General features: G+C 41.7%; 2 protein-coding genes across 3 annotated transcripts in view; one reads left to right on the top strand and one right to left on the bottom strand.

Moving 5' to 3' along the window:
* Positions 1–18,469, bottom strand: part of Ppm1k (protein phosphatase, Mg2+/Mn2+ dependent 1K) — a 63,012-nt gene extending 44,543 nt beyond the window's left edge. The window contains exon 1 of the mRNA XM_052719677.1: positions 18,169–18,469. The gene's annotated coding sequence lies outside the window, so the exon portion shown is untranslated. The remainder of the gene's footprint in view (positions 1–18,168) is intronic.
* Positions 18,470–22,526: 4,057 nt separating this feature from the next.
* LOC128098852 (E3 ISG15--protein ligase Herc6-like) overlaps positions 22,527–25,577 on the top strand; it is a 60,833-nt gene continuing 57,782 nt past the window's right edge. The window contains exons 1-2 of one of the 2 annotated variants that reach the window (XM_052720308.1): positions 22,527–22,978; positions 24,869–25,028. In XM_052720308.1, the coding sequence (XP_052576268.1) occupies positions 22,786–22,978; positions 24,869–25,028 (353 nt within the window). In that variant the 5' untranslated portion in view covers positions 22,527–22,785. The remainder of the gene's footprint in view (positions 22,979–24,868; positions 25,029–25,577) is intronic. The other variant, XM_052720307.1, reaches the window with a different exon arrangement.

Genomic DNA, 25,577 nt, shown 5'->3' with positions numbered 1-25,577 from the left:
TGCTCCTTATCCTTCAATAAAGTGTTGCAAGCCCGGGGACTGTTGCTAGGGAGGCATGCCTTTCCTGGCATTCCTTACTCTAGATAAGGAAGCTGAACTGCCTGGAAATAATGTGATTTAATCAGTCAACTCCAAAAGCTTTCTGCTTTCAATTACAACGTGAATGATGTTCTGTCAACTTGTATTTTATATGGAGTGCTTCTATCTGTTTCATGTTCTTTATTAAAACCCCAGTGCAGCTGGGCATGAAGGCATAGGTAAGAGGATCTCTGTGAGTTCAAAGCCAGACTGATCTACATAGACAGTTACAGGCCAGGCAAGGCTACAGAGTGAAACCCTGTCACCCTGGGGGGGGGGGGGGGGGCGGGGGCGGGGTGTGTGACTAGGAAGATTCCAATGTGATAATATCAGTAAAAAACATCCTTATCTTTTTAACTTTTGGGGGTTAGGAAGAATGCTAAGGATTGAACCCAGGGACTTCATAAGAAGTTGTCTACCCCTGAACTACACTTCAGTTCACATCTTTGATTTTTTTTTTCAAATGCATTTTAGCAGTCAGATGCGGTGGTACACTTTTTAAAATTTTGTACTCAAGAGGCAGGCTGAATGATTGCCTAAGTTCAAAGCTATCCTATGGAGATGTCTTTTGTGATTCTTTTGTTCTTCAATAGAAATTCTTTTCCTAATTGCTTATTTTTCAAGACAGGGTTTCTCTGTGTAGCCCTGGCTGTCCTGGAACTCGCTATGTAGAACAGGATGGCCTTGAATTTAGAGATCCACCTGCCTCTGCCTCCAAAGTGATGAGGTTTTACGTGCTGCCACCACCACCCTGCTCTTTTCCAGATTTATTTTTTGAATATTTTTGTGCATTGGGATTGTGTCTGCATGCATGTCTGCATGAGGGTGTCAGGTCCTCTGGAACTGGAGTTACAGACAGTTGTGAGCTGCCATGTGGGTGCTGGGAATTGAACCCAGGTCCTCTGGGAGAGCAGTCAGTGCTCTTAACCACTGATCCATCTCTCCAGCCTCCTTTTCCAGATTTTTAATGTATCCTTTTTGTTTGTTCTTTGACTCAAGGTCTCATGTAGCACAGGTTGGCCTTGAACTCCTTATCTTCCATCTTCCTGCTTCCAAATGCTGGGGTTCATCCTGAGAGTCATCAAAGAAAAACCAACTCCACCATTTTGAGCCAAATTTGAAGCAATCTATTTAAATGTAAAATACTGACTTTGGTCAGGACCACTCCCTGAAATTTCCTAGCTGAGTGGCCCCAAGACAAGGGTTACAGAGCTATTTAAGGAAAACGCATATGGTCACCGTACTTTACCATGTGATTTCGTTGTTATTTTCTAAGAACTACAACTCCCAGCATCCCAGGCAGTTTCCTGGTCCTTGGGCAGGTGGGCCTTACAGATTAATTTAGGGTATTACACTGGAGTTGCAGAGCTATGCTGCCAGCACTGGCAGATTGAATGTATCTTAGTGTGTGTCAGATATAGAACAGCATTGGGAAATGTTTTATGTGACACTATGTGTAAGTGGACTTCTGGAAGGGGAAGAAAGTGGCCCCTTAACTCTTTGGCATAGATCTAGGGGTACAAATAAACTCCTATTTTTGCCCTTAAAAAAAAAACAAACAAAAAAATGACATCATAAAATTTGGAGGCAAATGAATGGAACTAGAAAAAAAATCATCCTGAGTGAGGTAACATAGACCCAGAGAGACAAATATGATATGAATTCACTTATAAGTGGATACTAGCTGTGTTAGGTAAATGATAAGCTATAATCCAGAGACTTAAGTGAGCTTAGGTCAAGAGGAGAGCTATAGGGGCGATGCATGGATCTCCCTGGGAAGGGAAAACAGAATAGATTTTGTGAGTGGACTGAGGGTGGGTGGGGATAGGAACAGGAGGGATAAGGGGGGAGGGACGGAGGGAGAAAACATTTGGAGAGATGGCTAGATTGGGGGGGGCATTAGAGGGATAATGTAAAAACCTCCTGCAGTGGAAACTCCCCTATAATCTATGAGGGTGGCCCTAGTTGGACTCCTAGTAACAGAGGATACAGAGTCTGAACTGGCCATCTTTTGTAGCTAAGCAAGGCTTCCAGTGGTGGTACTGGTTGTATTTGGTTGAACTGGCTACCAAGGGAGTCCAGTGGAGATCCCTAAACAGCCTAGATCAATGCTAGGACAGAAGATGATGCTCTGAAAACTTATGGGGGGGGGGCACTGCCAAGGACACCTTCCATACAACTCATTGCACATAGAGAGGTTGACTGGTGCACACAGGGAGCCTTCACCCCTATGCACTAGTCTCTTTGGTACAAAAACATACTCTGCTGGCTACCAAAAGAGAAACCTAGACACCAACCCAGCCACAAAACCCATGACCTACAATCTGCCCTGCCAGCAAGATGTGCTGGGGCAATGGTGATGCAGAACTTGTAGGAGTGGCCAAGCAATGTTTAGTTTAACTTGAGAGGGAGCCCGTGCCACACACTACCTGGATGGCCAGAGTATAGCCAACTAGAGACTGTGTATAGTCCAGAGACCTAGGGTAGAGCCAAACATAACTAGCGGGGTTGGGCGTGGGGGTAAGAAAAATCAATGAAATCGTAATAATGTTATTCTCAAATGTCAGTGCCTTGTTCAGTTTTCATCAGAGAGGCTTCCTCCAGCAGCAGATGGAAGAGGGTACAGAGACCCGGAGCCAGACATTAAACGCAGAGGGAGAGTCTAAATTGGAGGTCTCCATCAATTCCCTCCCCTCAGAGCTAGGGGAACCCCACAGAAGAGGGAGAGGAAAGATTGTAGGAGTCAGAGTCAGAGGTGATAGAGCACACCAGGATAACAGGGACTACTGAATCAACTAAACAGGGGTAACATGAGCTCGCAGAGACTGAATCGGAAGGCATGGGGCCTGCATGGGTCTGCAGTTTATGTTTGTGTTATGGTTGTTAGTGTTTTTGTGGGACTCCTAACAATGGGAGCAGGTGTGTCTCTGACTCTTTCTCATGCTCTCAGGACTCTTTTCCTCCTGTTGAATTGCCTTGTCCAGCCTTGATATGAAGGTTGGTTGTTGTCATTTGGAGGCATTCTCTTTTTTTAAGAGAAAACAGGAGGAGTGGTTCTTGGGAAGAGAAGTGATGGGGGGATCTGGGAAAATGTGGTCAGGATGCATTATATGAAAGAAGAATCTATTTTCAATAAAAATAAACAAATAAACAAGCAAATAAATAAAAGTATCACAGCTTTAAGTTTCTAAAATCTGTGGACTCTAACAATGGTCTAGCTGGGTGGTGGTGGCGCATGCCTTTAATCCCAGCACTCGGGAGGCAGAGCCAGGCGGATCTCTGTGAGTTCGAGGCCAGCCTGGACTACCAAGTGAGTTCCAGGAAAGGCACAAAGCTACACAGAGAAACCCTGTCTCAAAAAACCGGGAGAAAAAAAAATAGTAATCCTAACAATGGTCTAACCTCCCGTTCCCCCAGCTACTTTACTCTGTTTTTCTTCCTTTAAAAGACAATCTGTCACTCATCCCTCCAAATGCTAATCTTACTAACTTAAATCTGAATATACTTCATACTGTTCTTGATGGTTTATCTTCCAACAGTTATTGAAGTCAAAGGGGTTATTGTTATTAGTTGACTCGTGTGAGACTTGCATTGTGGGAATATCCATCAGCTATGTTGTTCTCATTATTAATATTCTACTTGAGGAAAATGTAAAGTTTTAGGCATCCTGTGCTCCTGAACTATTTTCTGAACTATGTACCTCAAATGTATCATTGCAAATTCGTCAACAGAAAGATTACAGCTGATTACTAAGCAGAGAAATAACCCCCAGATACATCAATGCTATTGAAGAAACACGAGAAACACAAAAAGCCAAAGCAATAACTCCTCCAAAAATTGCTAATCCTATAGTAATGAGATCTAGCTACAGTGAAGTCCCTGACAGATAATTCAAAGGATGATAATGAGTATTTTCAAAGGAAGAAAATAAGCTCCCAATGAGAACACAAACAGCTGAAGGAAGTGAGGAAGGTGAGGTGAGATATGAAAGAGAAATTCAGTAAATACAGAAATCTGAAGAAAAACCAATCGGAAGAGTTGGAAGTAAAAAACAATAGTGAGTCAAATAAAGAAGCTCCATGGAAAGTCTCTCCAGTAGAGTGGGTCAAGAAAAGTACCAAATATCTGAAGATAAAGTAGAGAAGCTGGAACTATCAAACAAGAACAGAGGTAAAATGCTAAGAAGGTACTAGGGGGAATTCCAAAATTTACACAGCACTCTGGAAACAGCAAAGGTACAGAAAGTACGCACAGAAGGAAAATAATCTTGCTCTACAATCATAGAAATCATTTTCAAAAGAACCACAACAAAAAATTCCCTGAAGTTACAGAAACAGAAACAGGTCCAGATACAGGAAGAATTAAGACACCAAGCAGGCAAGGCTAGGAAAGAACCTCCTAGCATCATACTATAATTAAAACACTAAATACACAGAACAAAGAAAATATGTTGAAATTGGCAAAGGAGAAACACCAAGTCACACATAGGGACATGTCATCAGAATGACATTAGGCTTGTCACTTTTCTGGGGCATATCCACTGGTGGGTTGCTCACACTGGGGTGGATTGCCCCACGCCCATGTGGATAGTGGTTTCATTAATTAAAGTCAGTTTGTTATAAAAAGTAAATGAAGAAGAGGACATGAAGGTGGGTGGGATATGCTTATGGGTCTTGGGGGAGTTGGAGTGGAGAGTTGAGAGTGTACATGATCAAGATTCATAATTTAAAATGTTTTTTTAAAAGATACACGTTTACAAGTTGTAGTATAATATGAAAATTCCATGTGAACGGGCTGCTATGAGACTGGCTGCCTGAATTTAACATGTTTCAGGGTTTACAGCGTCAAGTCATATATCAGAATTTTATTTTTCCTCATTGTTCAAGAATATTTAATTGTATAAAATATATGACTGTGTCACCTTTACTTTTTTCATTCATCAAATTTGGTCACATTTCTCTCTTGTTTTGGCTTTGGTTTTGGTTTATTTTTGAGCCAGGGTCTCAGTATGTAACCCTAGCTGGCCTGGAACTCACTAGGTAGACCACGCAGCCTTGAGCTCATGGGATCTTTCTGCTTCTGCTTATTAAATGCCTGCTGGGATATGGGTATGTGTCACCACAACTGACTATATTTATTTATTTATCTATCAATCTATCTATCTATCTATCTATCTATCTATCTATCTATCTATTTATTTATGACACAGAATCTCACATAGCCTAGACTGGCATCAAATTTAATACTTAGCACAGGCTATCTTTGAATTCCTTATCCTTCTACCTCTACCTTCCAAGTGCTGGGATCATGGACATGTGTCACCATGTCTGGCTAGCTATTTGTTAAAAAAAATATTTATTTATTTTTATTTTTATATGTATGAGTGTTTTGACTGCATGCATATTTATGAATTGTGTGTATGCCAGACCTACAGAGACCAAAAGAGGTCACTGGATCCCATGGAACTGGAATAACGGATTGTTGTGAGCCACCATGTGGGTGCTGGGAACTGAACCTGGATCCTCTGCAAGAACAACTGTTCTTAACCACTGAGTCATCTCTCCAGTCCTGCCTGATCACTTTTTGATGATCGAGGATTTACATGCTTGTTTTTATGGACATGTTTTAATTTCTTGGATACATAGTTAGGACTGCTGGATGATAGGGTAGCAAGTTATACAATTGCTATACTGTTTCTGTTGTAGTTGTATCATTCTAAATGCATTCTTAGTAGCAATGCATGAAGTTTCTAATTTTTCCATCCTTATCCACATTTGTATGAAGGTTAAAAAAAACCTTTTTTCTCTATATTTAAAGTATTAAAACAGAACTGAATTATTACCAAATATGTGAAAGTATTACCCTACACACTAAGCACTTCTCCAGAGGACACCTACAGAGTATCCTATAATTTAATTTAATGCTGATACAATATACCTATAGGTAGTATGAGATCAGACCGGTTAAGCTCTCATAAGATTGCACACCACTTCTCATGACAATCCAAGTGGTATCTTGTCATCTCTGAGGAGCAAAAGACCATCATCAGTGAGGCAAAACCTTCTGGGAAATGTTTCCTCTGGCTAAGCACACAGAAGCTGTGGTCCAAAGGGGCTTGCATCTCAAGCTGGAAGCAGAACTTCGTAATATGTAAGAGTCTCCCACATGTTACTGGTTTCTCACATGAAAGTTACAGACTTGAAGAGGTCATAATAAGATGCTGAGGCTTGGCACCATGTGGCAAGGTCAGAGTACTGAAGAAAGGCCAGAAGGCTCTCATAGTGCGATGGCAGGTTCAGTTGTAATGAATACAGCATATTGGAGACAGCAGTACCATGAGATAACCACCAAGGACGGCAGCAGGTGTGGAGCAGAGCTGGCCTGAGATTATGAGGCACATGAGTGCTGTGGATGCCAGAACTGGAGCAGGGGAATTAACTAAGCCCATTGGAACCCAAAAGCTGTGAATCCCAGATTATAGACACTGAATTATTTACACTGCTGGAGTTTAGTTTTGCTTTGATAGTACTGTCATTGTGCCCTAGTTCTTCCCTCTTGGAGTGAGAAGTAGATTCTTAGTTTTTATTTTATAGGTGCCCACAGCTGAGAGACTTTGGACTTCTAAAGAGACATTGGATATTTTAAAGAGGCTGAACTTTTAAAGTTTTCAATTTTTTTTTGTCTGTAGAATTTAAAAGTTATACTGCGTTTTACACTGTCATATTAACATGAGGTCTTGGGAGGGGAAACAAGAAAGGAAAGGTTCTGTTGTAACAGTGAAGTGTTTGGGTATCAACTTGACAGGAAGTCCATTGTGCTGTTTAGTCTTCTGTCAATGACAAAAGCTACGGTCCTCTGGGAAGAGAGAATTTTCAACCGAGGAAATTCCTCTATCGGATCAGCCTGTGGTCATATCTGTGGAGGCATTTTTCTTGATTGATTATTGAGGTAGGAGAGCTCAGTGCACCGTGGGTGGTGCAACCCCTGGAAAGGTGATCCTAGGTTATTTAGAAAGTCAAGCAGAGACAGCCATTGGAGAGAGAGCAAGTCAGCAAGTAGCATTCATCCCTGCTTCAGTTCCTGCCTCCAAGTTTCTGCCTTGAGCTCCTTCCCTGGCTTCTCTTCACGATGCACTGTAATATGGAGGTGTAAGCAAAATGAACCCTTTCCTTCCCCTTGGACATGGTCTTTATCACCACAACAGAAAGCAAATTAGGACAGAAATTGGTAGCAGGATCATGAGGTATTTCTGTGACAGCCCAGACCATATTATTTTGGAGAAGAGTTATGGAAGATATTTAGAATTTTGTGGTGGAAAAGACATTGAGGCCTCAGAGCTTAATGAACTATTGTGGGATCGTGGAAGATAAGAATATTGAGAGAAATACATATGGTGGAGGCCTGGCTTGTGAAGTTTCAGAGGGAAGCAAAACTCTATTAAGGCCATTTATATGATGTATTTAAATTAAGAGCAGGTGGTTTCTGGTCAGCTGGTGCTGAAGAATCATCTGTGATTAACAAGACCTCAGCACCAAATGATGTGAAATCTTTGCTCTACTGGGATAAGCATTACTGGTCAGCAGGGGCTGAAAATCAGATATGATCAATAGGAGGCCAACACAATCAAGGCAAATGTTTCTGGTAAGTTTTTCCTCAGGGTCAGCACACAGAAGCTGTGGTACAGAAGGGGCCGCAGATGTATCTCAAGTTGGCAGCTGACCTTAGTAATGTATAAAACTCCAACAGGGTAGTGGTTTGGGTAGCATGGAAGCTGCAGGATTATAGGGTTTATAGAGAGAAGTTGAGGTCTGGCACCGTGTGGTAGAGTCAGAGCCCTAGAAAATGTCAGGAGAGGTCATAGGTGACAGCACAGCCTCAGTTTCCATGGAGACCCCAGCATTTTGGAGATTCCAGGACTGTGTGCGTTGTTCACCAAGAACAGTGACAGGAGTGCAGTGGGACTGGCCTGAGCTGTTAGACAAGCTATGCGTATTTCAGATGGGTAAGCTAGAGGAGTAGGGCTACCCAAGGCTCTTGGAGTCCTGAGGACACCAGGGTATTTACACTATTGGATTTTAGTTCTGTTTTGATCTGATTATAACCATGACCTTGCTTTTCTCTTTTGAAATAATAAAGTGTAAAAGTTGCTTTTGATTTACAGGAGCCCATAGTTAAGAGAATTTAAATTCTTAAGGGTGCCGGGCGGTGGTGGCACATGCCTTTAATCCCAGCACTCGGGAGGCAGAGCCAGGAGGATCTCTGTGAGTTCGAGGCCAGCCTGGGCTACCAAGCGAGTTCCAGGAAAGGCGCAAAGCTACACAGGGAGACCCTGTCTCGAAAAAACAAACAAACAAAAAAATTCTTAAGGGTAACTTAGACTTTAAATTGTTGGAATTTTTAAACACTAGGGCTTTTAAAAGCTATGTTTTTTTTTTTAAGGTTTATTTATTTATTAATGTATACAGTGTTCTGCTTGCATGTATCCCTTCAGGCCAGAAGAGGGCACCAGATCTCATTACAGATGGTTGTGAGCCACCATGTGGTTGCTGGGAATTGAACTCAGGACCTCTGTAAGAACAGCCAGTGCTCTTAACCTCTGGGCCATCTCTCCAGCCCAAAAAGCTATGTTTTATATTGTGATGATAACTTGAAATCTTAGGGTTAAACAAGAACAGAAAGGTTATAGTTTAATAGTGATGTGTTTGTGTATCAATTGACAAGGGGTCAATGCGAGGGTTAATTTTTTGTCAGCTTCACAAAATATAGGGTCACCTGTGAAGAAGGAACCTCAAACTGAGAAAATGCATCTATCAGATTGGCTTGTAGGCAGGACTGTAGAGTATTTTCTTGATTAATGATTGATATGAGAGGGTACCACACAGTGGTTGGTAGACCTCAGCTGTATACAGGCTAGTGAGAAGTGTTCCTTCATGGTCTCTGTTTCAGTTCTTGCCTTGTCTTGGATATCCTAAATGACAGATTGTAACATGTAAATATAATAAATTCTTTCCTCCCCAACTTGCTTATGGTCAAGATGTTTTATCACAACAGAAAGCAAACTATCTCTCTCTCTCTCTCTCTCTCTCTCTCTCTCTCTCTCTCTCTCTCTGTGTGTGTGTGTGTGTGTGTGTATGTGTATATGTGTGTATGTGTACATGTATTATGCCATGTGTGGAGATCAGAGGACAAGTTGCAAGAATCTGTTCTCTCCACACAATATGAGTCTAGAGCATTGGTTCTCAACCTTCTTAATGCTGAAATCCTGTTATGGGATATTTGATCACACTGTGAACCCCAAGATTGCAATAATTAAATAAAATCAACTTTGAGTCAAAAGGCAGAGCCAGCAATTATTTGACAGACGGTATCCATAGAGAGTAGTGGACTCTGGAAAATGGATAGAAAAACACACAGGAAGTAATGAGGAAGGACTCTGAGTTTTACAGTTCCTTTTGGTTTGGGACATCTCTCTTTCTGAGATGCTGGCTAAGGAGCAGCATCTCTGAGCTAGCAGGTTTTCACCCCAGCATCTGACTCCTAAGTCTTTAGTGGTAAAATAGTAAGATTGAGATTTAGTTTAAAAACAACACAACCCTTGAATACAGTTCCTCATGTGGCGACTCCCACATAAAATTATTTTGTTGCTACTTCATAACTGTAATTTTGCTACTGTTATGAATGCTAATGTACATATCTGATATTCAGGGTATCTAATATGCCACCTCTGTGAAAAGGTCATTTGATCCCAAAGGATTGCACCTCATAAGTTGAGAACCACTAGTCTAGAGGACTGAAGTTATGTCATGAGTCTTGAAAGCAAATGCCTTTACCCATTTCAACCACTTGATCAGCTCAGTTCTTATCTGATCCCCCTGCCAACTCCAGAATGCTGGCATTACAAGTGTATGCTACTAAGACTAGTTTTGTGTGGTGCTAAGGATAAAACCCAGGGCCTTCTGCATGATAAACAAGCACTCTACCAACTGAACAACTTTTTTAAAATTTTAAATGGATGAATTATATGGGATATGGACTGTACCTTAACAAAATACTTAAAGTCACACACACACACACACACACACACACACACACACACACACACACACACACACATGGAGAAAAGAGATTGTGAGCCATCTGACATGGGTGTTGGGACCTGAACTTAGATCTTCTGCAAGGATAGCAACTGTTCTTCACTGTAGAACCATCTCTCCAGCACTTAAATCACCGATTTTTAAAGTCAGCTAACAGGATGTGAAACTATTAGGCTTATTTAGATTTCCTTTGAATATTGGGTTTCCTTTTAATATCTCTCTCCCTTCTGTTGTGACTTTTTCTGGGATGGGGGGCATGAACGAATATTTATTCATCATCGATAAAGCACTGATGACAGATCAAAAAAGAACTTCCACCTAAATTTAGCTTCATGAATTCATTGATATTACTTACAGGAGCATGGCTCTGAGGCTAATTTATAGGAATATGAGTTAACGCAAAGGAAGAAAAAGCACCTTGAGCAATACTCACAAAAGCTGCACCATTGGAACCCCCTATACACCTTGCAGGCAGCTCTGCCAGAACGTCTCATCTCCATAGAAACTTCTCATTGCTTACATGACCTTGTGAACTTTGTGACTTTCTGAGATCTTAATATATTTCACTGGCTTCGTGATCTTTTATTTATTTGGTTATTTACAACCCAACTGTTGTTTCTCCTCCCAGTCTCTCCCCCCATCTCCCCTCTGACCCTCTCCACCCACTCCTCCTCTATTTCTATTTAGAGGAAGGCAGGCCTTCCGTGGCTGTCAACCATACATGGCATATCAAATTGAAGGCTAGACAAGGCAATGCAGTATGAGGAAAAGAGTCCCAGAAGCAAAAAAAAAAAAAAGAGTGAGAGACATCCCCTGCTCCTACCGTGAGGAGTCTCACAAGAAGACCAAGCTACACAACTGTAACGTATATTCATAAAGCCTAGGTCAGTCCCAGTTCCATACAGGCTCCCTGGTTGTCAGTTTAGTCTCTGTAAGCCCCTACGAGCCCAAGTTAGTTGATTTTGTGGGTTTTCTTATGATGTCTTTGACCCTTCTGGCTCCTACAATCCTTTCTCCACCTCTTCTGCAGGATTCTCTGAGTTTCACCTAATGTTTGACTGTGGGTCTCTGCATCTGTTTCCATCAGTTGCTGGATGAAGTCTTTCTGATGACAACTGGGCTAGGCACCAATCTATGAGTATAGCAGAATAGCATTAAGAATCATTTCATTGATTTTATTTTATTTTTTGACAGTTGTGTTTGATTCTATCCTAGGCCTCTGGGTTATCCAGCCACTGGGTCCTGGTCCTCCAGGCAGTACCAGGGGTGGGCTCCCTCTTGTGGGTCACAAGCTGGACCAGTCACTGGTTTGACACTTCCACAATTTCTGCACCACCTATATCCCAGCACATCTTGTAGGCAGGACAAATTGTGGGTTGAAGGTTATGTGACTGGGTGGGTGTCCCAATCCCTCCACTGGAAGTATTGCCTGCCTATAGGAGATGGCCAGTTTAGGCTCTGTACCCCTCATTTCTAGGAGTGTCTTAGTTAGGGTGATCATCATAAATTCCTGGGAATTTCCACTGCTCTAGATTTCTAGCTCATCCCTGAGATGCCCCCCAATTCCAGTTGTCTCTCCTATTACTTCTCTCCATTCTCCCCCCACCTGATCCCTCCTGTTCCTATCCTCCCACCCCCTCCTCCATTTTCCCTTCCCAAGGAGATTCATACATCCCCCCTTGAGCTCGCCTTGTTACATAGTTTCTCTGGAACTGTGGATTGTAGCCTGGTTATCCTTTACTTTACAGCTAATATCAACTTATAAGTGAGTACCTACCATGTCTGTCTTTCTGGGTCAGGGTTACCTCACTCAGGATGACTTTTTTCTAGTTCCATACATTTGCCTGAATATTTCATGATGTCATTGCTTTTAATAGCTGAGTAATCCTCCACTGTGTAAATGCACCACAATTTCTTTATACCTTCTTCTGTTGAGAGACATCGAAGTTGTTTCAAGTTTATGGCTATTATGAATAAAGCTGGAATGAACATAACTGAGCAAGTGTCCTTGTGGTAGGATGGAGCATCCTTTGGGTATATGCATAAGAGTGATATAGCTGGGTCTTGAGATAGATTGATTCCCATTTTTCTGAGAAACTGCCATATTGTTTTCCAAAGTGGCTGTACAAGATTGCACTCCCACCAGCAGTGGAAGAGTGTTCCCCTTGCTCCACATCCTTGATAGAATGAACTGTTACCTGTGTTTTTAATCTTAGCCATTCTGTGTAAGACAAAAATCTCAAAGTAGCTTTGATTTGCATTTCCCTGATGGCTAAGAACGTTGAACATTTCTTTAAGTGCTTCTTGGCCATTTGAGATTTTTCTGTTAAGAATTCCCTGTTTAGATTTGTACCTCATTTTTTTGAGAAAATCATCAAGATAGACAAATCCTTATCCAAGCTAACTAAAAGGCAGAAAGAGAATATCCAAATAAACAAAATCAGAAACAAAGAGGGGGGCATAACAACAGATCCAAGGAAATCCAGAGAATCATCAGGTCATACTTCAAAAACGTGTACTCCACAAAACTGGAAATCTAAAGGAAATGGACAAATTTCTTGATAGATACTACTTACCAAAGTTATATCAAGACCAGATAAATGATTTAAATAGACCTATAACCCACCCCAAGGAAATAGACACCATCACGATTTTAGCACAGAATTCTGCCAGAGTTTCAAAGAATAGCTAACGCCAATACTCTAATAATTCCACAAAATAGAAACAGAAAGAACACCACCAATTTCATTTTATGAGGCCACAGGCAACCTGATACCCAAACCAAACAAAGATTCAACTAAGAAAGAAAATTACGGACCAATATCTCTCATGAACATTGATGCAAAAATACTCAATAAAATACTTGGGGCTGAAGAGATGGCTCAGAAGTTAAGAGCACTGGCTGCTCTTCCAGAGGTCTTGAATTCAATTCAATTCCCAGCAACCACATCTATAATGAGATCTGATGCCTTCTGCTGGCGGCAGGCATACATGCAGTCAGAACACTATATACATAATAAATAAATCTTCAAAAAAAAAAAAGTACTCCCAAACTGAATCCAAGAACACATCAAAAAGATCATCCACCATGATCAAGTAGTCTCCCTCTCCTTCCACAATTCCAAAAGAGAGTGTTCATTTGGGAAGAAGTAGCTACTGTCAGCACAAAAGAACAGCTCTCACCTTACATGGTCTAAAAGCTAGTATTTCTGAAGCCAAATATAAATGACCATGGCCCAGGAACACAGTAAACTTTTAGGTTACCCCAAATGCCGTGTTCCATCACAGAAGCAGTTTCAAGAAGGTTTTATACTTTTACAGAACAAAGAAAACTCATAAATCAGGGTACTTTTCAAACACATTGGTGGGAACATCAAGGATTATAGCCCAAGAAAGAAATCTAAGCTACAGGTCTCAGATGCTGAAAATGTTCTTAGTCCTTTGATGGATTGAAAACTGAATTTTGTCAAATTAATACATTACAGGTTTGCATCTGTTAGTCACAGGATGTTGGGTTTAACACAGAGGTGCAAAAATAATGGTTATTTATGGGCTCTAGGCAGCCCTACATAAATTGTAACTAGGTTCTGGAAAAGCAATATTCTAAGCTCTCCACATCACTGATGTTCTTCTATTCAGTTAGTAAGCCTTCACAGACAGCTTCTTTCTAGGAATTCTTATTCACAGCTCCCCCTGCTGACCAAGCACCACACTTCGTACACACAGGAAGCCACATACTATTTATTCCCATTCACCTAGGATTATAATTCCTAGGTCTGATGTAGATGAGTAGAGGGCAGGACAAAGTCTTCAGCAGAGAGGAATAGCTGGGAAAACCATTATGAAAGAAACTCCTAGATCAAATCAAATTATTAGCCATCATGATCTGGATCAGACTCCTTTTGTCCTCCGAATCTGATACATTTGCATGTGACATATAAGATTATTATACTTGAAATTAAAATGTTAAAGCTGGATTTGTTTCTGCCTGTATTTACTGTTATGTTTACTCTATGGACTACCTCACTTACATTTGGGTTATTTAAACAAATTCTCTCTCTCTCTCTCTCTCTCTCTCTCTCTCTCTCTCTCTGTCTCTCTCTCTCAGGATTTTTGTCTGGTTTGAGCCTATAGTTTAACTTCATGTGGTTACATATAGCTCTAGCAAAGATTTATCTTCAATATTTAAATTATCATAGCTCTTCTATGTGATTATTAACTTGATCTTATGTGTTTTATTGATATTATTTAGTTTGCAAAAATATATGGAAAGCTATGCTACAGAAAAGGTTAGATAACAATATACTATCTTTTTATACTTTCTTTTAACAGGATTGTCTTTTTATATGCCAAATATTAATAGTGATAGAAACAAGAAATCAGACATGTTAGGAATCAGAATTTTATACTCCTCATAGGTATAACCAAACATCACCTTTTTTAAATGGTTAGTGATGCAATAAGACTCTAGAAGGATTCATTGTAGTATTGCTCATTTCCTTTTTCTTAGCAAAATGCAAGTGATCTAGTCTTTAAAAATCCTGGCTCATTATACTACAGACACCTTAGACGCTAATTTAATAAAGAAACATCAGTATTTATGGTATAAAACATCATAAATGTTGTTATTAGAGATTGATGTCTTTTATATAATTTGACGAGAGGAGTTAATGCAAATCTTTGAGTATCTCTAAGTACAGTAAACAGAATTAAAGTTTGTTAAACATCTGAGCATATTATAGAGCCTTTTACAATGTTTAATTTGTTGTATATTCATAGTGATAAAAGTTGGTCTGGCCCAGTGCATACACACACACACACACACACACACACACACACACACACACACACACACACATTTTAAAAAGAAACAAATTTCTTTTCTTTAGCTGTAAGAATTTGAATTTAAAATACAGGTATCCCAAATGGAGTCTCCTTTGGAAGATTTAAAGTAAGCTTTTGACAACTTAAAAACTAGTTATTCTTGTCATGTCCTAAGGAAATTTAAAACTTGAGCCTGTGACTATAATTTTTAAAAAAAAGAGGTTAGTAGCCAGTTCTTATTATAACTGTTACCAAGCCTAGACTAATAATGTATCAGAATTCAATTTACTAAAGTTACACCTTGAACTTTGAAGTCAACATTATATGTCTAATCTTGTATCATTTTTTACATACCTTGAATCACTTCCTAAGACAGCAGTTGTAGTGATATATTTGTAACCTAAGAAATAAAGCTTGCCTGAAGATCAGAGGACAGAGCCAGCCACAGAGTTAGCCACAGAAGTCAGGCAGTGGTGGCACACAACTTCAGTCCTAACACTCAGGAGGCAGAGGCAGAGATCAGTCTGGATTTCTGTGAGTTCAAGGCCACATTGGGTTACATGAGATTAATCCAGTCTAAAAGAGAAACAGAACCAGGCAGTGGTGGCACACAGCTTTAATCCCAGAACTAGGAAGGTTGAAACAGGAATGGTATGGCTAGGCAGAGAAAGGAATATAAGGTGGGAGGAGAGAGGAACTCTGCCTCTTTCAGGCTGAGGAGTTGGTGAGGTAAGAGGTGGTGGCTGTGGCTTGCTCTGATCTTTCAGCTTTCACCCTGATATCTGGCTCTGGGTTTTTATTAAGACCAATTAGGCTTCGTGCAACAACCAGCAAGGTAGCTGGAGTTTGCTTTACATTGAAACCTGTTCTGTGATTTTGTCTTTCTCAGCATGTAGCCTGTAAGCAAGGTAAACCTGTCTGAGTTTGCCTTTCTCAATGGGAGACCTAGTGCAGGCAAAGCAAGGCTTGATTTTCACATATGAAACCAAGTTAGACCGGTAGGTAATTGAGTCTCTCCCACAAAACCACAAAACCTTTTTTTATTTAAGAGACTTAAGTGATTTAAACATCTTACACTTTTTTAAAAATTTGTATCATCAACTAGCATGTTCATCTTTTATACCCAAACTCATTGTAAAGCCAAAATGTTTTTTGAAGGTGAAAACAGACCTTTTAGCTCTTGATTTTCAAGAGTGGAGAGTAGAGAAAGCCAAGATGTAAGTGATATGGGGGACCACTTGCTTGTGAAGTGGCAGAAGTTGTTATTGTCTGTGAGAATTTGGAAACTGAGTGTGCCATTTTAGCTCTGACTGGACTGACCTGGCAGTTTAGCCTCATGGGAGGGGCTAGCTGAGGTCCTCTTGGGGCTGCTAAACTGTCTGACATGGCTAGGGCCCTCCATCAAGACCATCACAGAGATCTGAGAAGGATACATTTGATCATATAGATCAAGTGGCCTCTGTACCAGCTAAAATGACAGACTTACCCACTACCAGGACAGCCAGCCTGGGATCCTCCATGGTAATCTTAATGGCTTTGCTGGGGGGCAGAGGTCATTAGTCTTTGGCTGCCACACAGGACAGTGTTAAGTCTTCCAGCTGCCACCCAAGGCGGCAACATCAGCCTTTGTCCTCCAGACCCAGAAGATCTGAGAGATCTTCCTGTGGAGGAGGAACTTGGGAAACCGGCCTTACCTTGGCAAGGAAGAGTTGGGCAGTCAACCCAATAGTCTCCAGAGTTATTCCAGGGCCCTATCAGTGGGCAGGGCATGGGGCCGTTTTTTGCTCAGTGATCAGCATTCCCACACATGAAGCAAGTCCAAGCTGAGTCTTCTGTGGAGGTAACCACGGGGCTCCCAGAAGCTGGTATTTTTTTGTCTATCAGGGGAAAACTTTTCATTAAGTACCTTTACATGCCATATTCAGCAGATCTCTCTGAAGGGTTTGAGGGCCACATCTAATCTAAATATACCTGGCTTTAAACAAAATTTACTTGTTTTTAGTTACTTGCTTTGGGGTTAACCTTGACAGCATATGTAGAGGGCTGAAGCTTGTCCCTGTAAATGAATCCCATTTGTACATAGCGTGACTACAAGCATAGTTCCAAGCACATTTAAGAATTTGATTATTATAAGCAGATCATTAACTTGTCTGTCTTGATTATCTTTAACAGTTTACAAGTTAATAAGATTGTGACGTTACAATTTTATCCCTGTTAAGTTTGAGCCTTAAATAGTTTAAATGAAGAAAGTTTATCATCAAAATAAAAGTTTAAACCATAAATACAGTCAACAGAGGGACTGGGAACCTTATTTTCTAGATCCTTACAGAATATCACAGTTTCAATTGAATATTCTTTAGTATCAAAATAAAGCCTTACAATATAAGTACAGTCCACAGAGAGACTGAGAACCTTATTTTCCTGATTCTTTCATGGTGTACCTATACAGAATACCACAGTTTCTTGTATAACTCAGTTTATCCAAATAGTTAAAGCTTAACAAAGTAAGGCAAAGAAGCTAGACATACATCTTTCAATCACTTTTTGCTAGCTTGAATAGACTTGGGAATTCATAAACATTATTTATCAAACACATGGTGTTCCTTATTCATTTTTTTTAGAAGCCTGGTGTTGAACACAGTTAACAAAGGCATACATAGTTAGACATACATCTCTAAGTTTTTGTTAGCCTGAGTAGACCAGAAGTTGAACTTATAAGGCTGGGACAATAAACCTATGTATCCTGGACTTGGCAAAACAAGATATGAGGAGTAATGGGCTCAACTGACCAGAAGTTGAACTTAGAGGAGAGCAGGACTGCAACAATAAATCTGAATGTATATATCCTGGGTTCAACAAAAGCAGGACATAGGGAATAAAAATTTCCTGGGAACCCCCTAGCACCATGTTTCTCCATATCCTCCTGATGTCTTTCTCTATCAAGGTGACACGGGAGAGATTTATGGAAAACGGTCATAAGTAAGAACTCTGCCAGAGGAAGAATTCCAACAGAGGAGAGGGAGAAGTGCCTTAGCAGAGAGAGGCCCTGAATCACAGTGGAGAAGTGTACAGGAGGTTCCAGCCTGCCAAGGAGGGACATCCTTTCTAAGTGATAGATATCCAGGAGGGCATGGCAGACCCCAGGAGCCAGAGAGACTAAGAGGACACTTACCCAGGAGGTGAGGAGAGAGGCGTGGTTAGAGCAGGCAGAGGAGAAGTGGCTGGAGAGGTGAACTCTGGCATTCGGAGTGAAATACAGTGGGTGGCAGAAACCAGCAGAAGCAAATGATTCAGACATTACAAGGGTCAAATCAGCCCCTTGGAAGGGGAGGGGGGGCATCTGTGCCCCTCCCAGGTCCTCAGCACCATATGTACGCTGAGGACAGGAAACTACCAAACTGACCACTCCATTAGGGGAAAGGTTTTTACTGTGAGTAAGAGAGAGAAAATATCCAGAGGCATCTGGAAGAGTCCGGATCAGAGAGAAAAAGCAGCAGACTGGCCGTGGCTAGGGATAGGGGAGCAGGAATGGCAAGGACTAGCAAGAGTGGGGATAGTAGACAATAGCCTGTTATGTGGAGGATGAGTAAACAGCTGAGGGGAGGGAAGCCTGTGAGCTGGAACAGCCCTGCGGGTTGAGGGCGGGGGGTGGGGGGTGGGGGTGGGGGGGTAGGTCAGAAGGGCTAGGACACTGAAACGTATGATGAGTACTTGTGAGTGGGGACTATCGGAGCCTGGAGCCAGCATGGGCTTTGATACGCAACCAAAGTATGTGTCCATAGACAGCCACATGTCCCTTCTGCCTGAGGGACATGCAAGGGAAATGATTTCTTCTGGCAGACAAAAACCATTTCACAAGTTCCTGAGTAATGCTGGCTTTTCTCTGACTGCCAGAAGTCCTTCTACAATTTGGCTCGAGCTGGGCCACAACTGTCATTTCAAGACACGTGTTCTGCCTTTTGGAGTTTGGGGAGTTGGAGTCTCCTTTGGATCTGACAATTCTTAAAATCCAAATTATGTTGAATCATGAGAATATATTTCTTTGTAGAGACAATGACAAAATGAGCCATTTAGACACTGCTATGCCCGTATGGCGAGTCCCCCCACAACAAGACCACCAAGGAGCCAACTTCTGATGCAAAAACAAATGGTTTCTTTATTCCAGCCAAGCCCAGGCGGGACTTCCTCTGAAACTCCGTTACAGCTAGTGAAGGAGGAAACCCCGAGCACTTATTACAAGGGGTTTGTATAGGAAAAAGTTTATGAGCAGTAGGTTACATATCTTGTGTCTTAGGATTGGACGAGGGAGCTAGGGGTGAGGTAGTTCTTTGAAGTTATTGGCTGAACTATAAGCGTGAAATTACTAATGGCTGACAGGATGCAGGGTATCTATAGAGACATAAATTTTTACTCCCTATATTCTGTTTCACTGGGTCCAGAATATATTTACATTCAGATTTATTGTTCCAGTTCAGTCACTGGCCAGCTCTGGGTTCATCTACAAGTCAGCAGATACCTCGCGATGGGGGCCAACTCTCAAGAGGGCTACTAATCTTTCCCCTTCAACACTAAAACCAGACTCATGTAAGATGGGAATTCTGGGTAAGCAAACAATCATAGCAAATAAGATGATTATGAAAGGACATAATTTCATTAAATTTGTCATTTCATTAAAAGCAAGATCAGCATTATTTAATCTCTTAATATATCGGGTGCTTTGTTCTCCCAGATCCAATCCCCCATTCTCACCCCCAGCTCTGTATCAGAATACCAGTGGCATCCATTCTTGACTCCCTGCTCCTATCTCCTGTATATCCCACAGATCTTCCCCTTCTAGCCTTCCTCACCCCACTCATTGCTTTTTCCAAGACCCCAACCCCAGAAGGCACCCCCTGCTAACCCAAGGGCTTCTCTTCCTAGGGTAACAAGTAGGCTGAAGCTGGATCCATACCATTCCTACTGATCTTGAAATCCAAGCCCCCTGTCTCATCCCCATCTCTGTAGTAGGAACCAAGATGCAATCTCCCTTTTCTTTCTGACCCCATCCTCGATCATAAAGATCTCCCCTCACCTTCCTTCCCCCAGTTCAGCCCATTGTCCCACCCTCCAACATCAGCAAGCATTACCTGTGAATACACCAGCTCGGCAGACCAGGAAACAGGCAACAGCAGTTATCACACTGTACCAAAATTCAGGGAGGAAACAGAAATCAAGGAACAAAACACTCACCCAACAAAGACAAATGCATAAATCAGCACCTAGACCTATAGTGTAAGAACACAATCAATAACAGCCAGGGCAATATGTCTCCACAAGAGCCCAGCTACCCTACTACAGCAGGCCCCAAATATTCTAACATGGTTGAAGAACAAGAAAAAGATCTTAAAACCAACTATATGAAGATGATAGCATTCCTTAAAGAGGAAATTAACATACTCCCTTAAAGAAATCCAGGAAAACACAAACAAACAGTATAAAGAAATAAATAAAACTGGTTAAGAATTTTGGCAATAGAGTCAATAAAGAAAACTCAGACTTCTGAGAATTCTGGAAATGAAAAATTTAGGAATTAAAACAGGAACTACAGAGGCAAACTTCACCAACAGAATACAAGAGATGTAAGAGAGAACCTCAGGTGTTAAAGATACAATAGAAGAAATAGATATATCAGTCAACAAACATGTTAAATCTAAAAAAAAAAAAAAACCCGACATAAAGCATCCAGAAAATCCGGGACACTATGAAAGGACCACATCTAAGAATAAGAGGCATAGAGGAAGGAGAAGAAACCCAGCTCAAAGGCCCAGAAAATGTTTTCAACAAAATCATAGAAGAAAATTTTCCTAGCCTAAAGAAGGAGATGGCTATAAAGGTACAGGAAGGATACAGATCACCAAATAGATTGGGCCAGGAAAGAAAATCCCCTTGCCACATAATATCAATACACTAAACATACAGAACAAAGAAAGAATATTAAAACTGGTTTTTAGAGTCTCCATTGAGAAATCTTGGTCTTTTACTCTTGTAGCTGCTTAGGTGACCAAGAACCAGTATCTAGATAGCCCACAGACCTAGGGTAAAACCAAATACTACTTGCTTTGAAAGAACAAAAGCCAAAAGTAAAAAGGTAACAATAAAATGACTCTTAATGATATTCTGCTGTACTCAGAGATCAGTGCCTTATTCAGCCATCATCAGAGAGGCTTCATCCTGCAGCAGATGGGAACAAATACAGAGACCCACAGCCAGGCATTATGCAGACAGACACAGAGAGAGAGAGAGAGAGTCACCTTGGAACACACAGCTCTAGAGGAGGCATTTCCATTAAATTCCTCCCTTCAGAGCTCAGCAAATTGAACCCCGAAGATGAGAAGACAGAAGGAGTGGGGGAGGCAGAGGGGATGGAGGACACCAGGAGAACAAGGCCCTCTAAATCAGCTGAACAAAACCCATCTGAACTCACAGAGAGTGAAGCAGCAAGAACAGAGTCTGCATGGTCTGCACCAGGTCCTCTGCATAAGTACTTTAGTTTGCAGTTTAGTATTTTTATGGGACTCCTGAATGTGTGAGTGAGGGCTTCTCTGATTCTGGTGTCTACTCTTGGGGCTCTTTTATTCTTCGATTGACTTAGCTTGTCCAATTTTGATATGAAATTTGAATGTCCAATTTTCATTTCTCTGCAGCTGGACCCTGCCCTCAGCCTCTGCAATTGGACTCAGTTTTGCCTCTGAAGTTGGACTCAGTTGGACAACAGCTTCTTCCTTGCAGCTTAATTGGGGTTCATTATTGCATCCCAACAGGTTTTCCAGCTCTGACTTTCCAGGCCTCTTACCCCTTTAGCCTCTTGTACACACTCCATGATCTACATATTATACATATAGACAGATAGATTTACCTTGTGATGTTTAGTGTGTGATCTGAAAATTAATAATCAAGACTGGAATGAAAGAACCTCAGTCAGGGTTGACGAGGAAAGCAGAATCTCCGAGAATTGACTGCCACTGAAATTGCTATGCCTTGTGAATTTATTGTCACTTAATAAACATGTCACAAACCTAGCAATTTGCCCAGAGTAGCAGGACTCACAAGTGGCTTAGTTACGGTGGAGATACTTTCTTCTTCCCTGTCTTCTCTGCTACTCAAGCCCTTGAGACTCAACCAGCCATGTTTTAAGATGACGGGGAAACCTGCAGAGACGACCAAACCAAACTAGTGGGAACTCATGAAAGTTGAATCAACGGCTGTGGAGCCTGCAGGGGACTAGACTAGGCCCTCTGCATGGTGAGACAATTGTGTAGCCTGGTCTGCTTAGAGGGCCCCCTGGCGGTAGGATCAGAATCCATCCCTGGTGCATGAGCGGGCTTTGTGGAGCCCTCTACCTAGGATGGGACACCTTGCACAGTCTTGAAGCAGGGGGAGGGGCTTGGACCCTCTACTGGAAGTGCCTCCCCATGGGAGGACTTGCCTTCTTGTGGGGAGGAGTGGAGGGGGGATTGGAAGGGGGAGTGGGGGAGGAGGGAAGAGGGAGATCTTTGATTGGTGTCTAAAATGAATGGAAAATTTTTCTTAATTTAAAAAAAAAAAAAAAAAAAAGATGACCGGCAGGGGGAAGCCCGGTGGGGAAAGCTGTTAGTGGCACCAGACAGGACACTCACACGAAAGAAAACATCGTGACGTCAGAGACAGGGCAGCGTTCCTGGGAGGAGTTAGGGAGCTGGGTCACACGCTTTAGGGAGCCCATTTGGCCCAGGTGACACGGCAGAGTCGCGGGTGGCTGGGCTGTGCAGAGATGTACTTCTACTGGGCTGCCGACGCCCCGCAGCCTCAGCGCCTGGAGGCGGGAGATGGCGGTGAGCTCTTGCAGGCATCCAGTGGAGAGCGCCACTCCCTGCTACTGTTCAGCAACCACCGGGTGTACTCCTGTGGGGACAACAGCTTGGGCCAGCTGGGCCAGAAGAGAGAGCAGAATACTGAACGGCCAGGTGAGTACCCAGCCCAGTAGCGGGTGCCTGGGGACGGGATGTGCGCGCCTCAGTCGTTGGACCAGGGATACCTCAAAGCTGGTTACTCTGCTTTGAGATGCTCAAGTCAGTGGTTTCGTTTCCTAGAGCTCTAGAGTCTGTTTGCTTTTCGTTTCGGTTTCCAATTCCTCTTCCTTGAGAAACTGAGAGTTAATCAGAACTGCGTTCCTCTAGACAGAAATAAGTTCTCTCCCCCTTGACTTTCCAGACTTTGCGGGGGAGGTCTGTCTTCCAAACCATGTGGGTTGCGCACCTCTAACTAGTTTAGCAATCCCCTGGGGCATCTTTTCTCCTAATTTTAAACAAAAGTATAAAAGTATACTTTTAAACAAAGTGCCTTTGAGCATTAAGGCTGTTATAAGGACCTAGAAAAGAAACCACCTGTGGGGCCTGGAGAGATGGTTCAATGGTGAAGAGTTGGGTTCCTAGCACCTTTGTGGCAGTTTACAATCACCTTGTAATTCCAGTTCCAAGGGCTCTGATGCCTCCGTGGGCACCAGCACACACCCATATGCACACAGTGACGCACACACACATACAAATAAATAAAAATAATACAATACTGTTCAAAAGAGGCCACCTGTAATCACACCAAGAGGCAGCTCTAATAGCAGGGCAGAGTTCCTGCCTGTCTTATTTTCTGTGTATGTATTTGATCCTTATAGAATCATGTCATTGTAAAGTATTGAGTTTGTATTTAAATAAGTTGTGCTTTTACCAAAACATCTTAATCTATTAGGGGTTTTTATATATGATAATGATTCATATTCTTGTACATATGGATCTAACTAAAACTCTAGTTTGTCTTTATGTTTGGTTTTTGTCATTTTACATGCTAGGCAACGACTCTACCATTGGGCTATACTATATTGCCAGGCCTTGACCTTGTTTGATTATGTGTTTAAAGTAATTTGAAGAACTGGGTGGAAAATGAAAACTAGTCCTCTGTCCTTTTAGATGCGGTTCCCGGAAACTACAAATTTAACAGGAAAAAGAAATTAACAGGCAATAAAACAGCATGCAATCCTAGTAATCTTTTACCTAGAGAGTAATTTGTGTGCATAGGAATTCATAAAAAGTAAATGAAACTCAAAGAGGTGCTTAGATTCAGGAACTTGTGTATTCTATTTATCAAAAGAAAGGTGCTTGGGACTTTGCTGGGTAATAAATTGTGTGGAACCATCAAGAAATAGTGATAGAGCGCTTGCCAGACATGAATGAGACCCTGGGGTCAAAGCCTAGTATTGCAAAAACAGAACAGAGCACAAAAGAAGCAGGAAGAAAGAAAAAGATAAACTGTGTACATCAATAACCTAAAGCATTAATCGGAGCATTTTGTCATTCATGAAGAGACCAGCACTGGAGTGTAAGGGCTCGGGCTACAGTGAGGGGTGTGAGCAGATTCCAGCCAGAAATTTGTACAGAGCTTAAGGGAGAAAGACATAATAATGCTCCTGATTAAAGCGCACAGAGCCTGGTAAAAGTTAGTGGGCAGCTTCTGTTGTCTGTGTAGGGGTTAGCAGGGCACGCTTCAGTTTCGTTTCCCTGGGCTGTGACTATCCTTTTCAGCTGAGTTTCAGTTTGCTTACTTAGGAACTCAAAGGACCAAGCCTTACCAGCCAAGGTGTGTCCAGGTGGTCAGTATAACACAGCTGGGTTTCCACACATGTGGTGTGAACGTATTGGATTGCTTCCTCCCGATGTTTGTAAGGACTTTAGACTTTGGTTTAATAGATGTTGAAGGAGACAAAGACTCTGGGTAAACTCTTCTTTTTTGAAGGCAATTGCTGTCTTAAACTCTTAGAAGCTTATAATCTTATGAGGGTTTTCTGTTTGTTTTTGTTTCCAAAGAACCAATTCAGGCATTGGATTCTCTGCACGTTGACCTCGTGAGCTGTGGGAAGGAGCACTCCATGGCTATCTGCCACAAAGGAAGGGTCTTTGCATGGGGAGCAGGTTCTGAAGGGCAGCTGGGGATCGGAGAATTTAAGAAAATAAATTTAACGCCTACGTGAGTATTTTAATTCACTCCCTTTTCCAATGATTTTGAGTGCTAGGTACTCAAATACCAGGACACAAAGATGACTATGACGAAGGTAACCCTAGCCTCAAGGGTTAAAACGTGGTGAGAGAAGTGGTCAGGAAATCATTTGTAGAACCAGTTGATTAATTAGAGCCCTTGAAGGAGAAAGGAAGAATGAAATGATATATGATTCTTGAGTCCTAATTTTATTTATTGTAATATACATATGCAGATACACTTGGACTCCTACAATAAATAAAAACCAAAAACAACTATTTTAAGTATAAACCATTGAGATACCAAGGATTCAGAAAGAAACCTCACTTTATTATCTTGTATCTGACGAAAGCAGTACCCCTCACATTAACCACACTCTATGTATTTCCCAAATATTCAATGAATGAAATTGTGATGAGAAAGCCTAATGGGACAAGCTGTTCTCTTCCACTGAAGCTCTAAACTACATAGGCTTTTACTGAGATAGAGACAGGAGTTCAAGGTCATCCTCAGTTGCATAGGGAGTCAGAGACCAGCTAG

This window comes from Peromyscus californicus, unplaced genomic scaffold, assembly GCF_007827085.1.
Source record: "Peromyscus californicus insignis strain IS unplaced genomic scaffold, ASM782708v3 Scaffold_6__1_contigs__length_162567912, whole genome shotgun sequence".
Taxonomy (NCBI): domain Eukaryota; kingdom Metazoa; phylum Chordata; class Mammalia; order Rodentia; family Cricetidae; genus Peromyscus; species Peromyscus californicus.
This window is presented reverse-complemented; position numbering and strand designations above follow the sequence as displayed.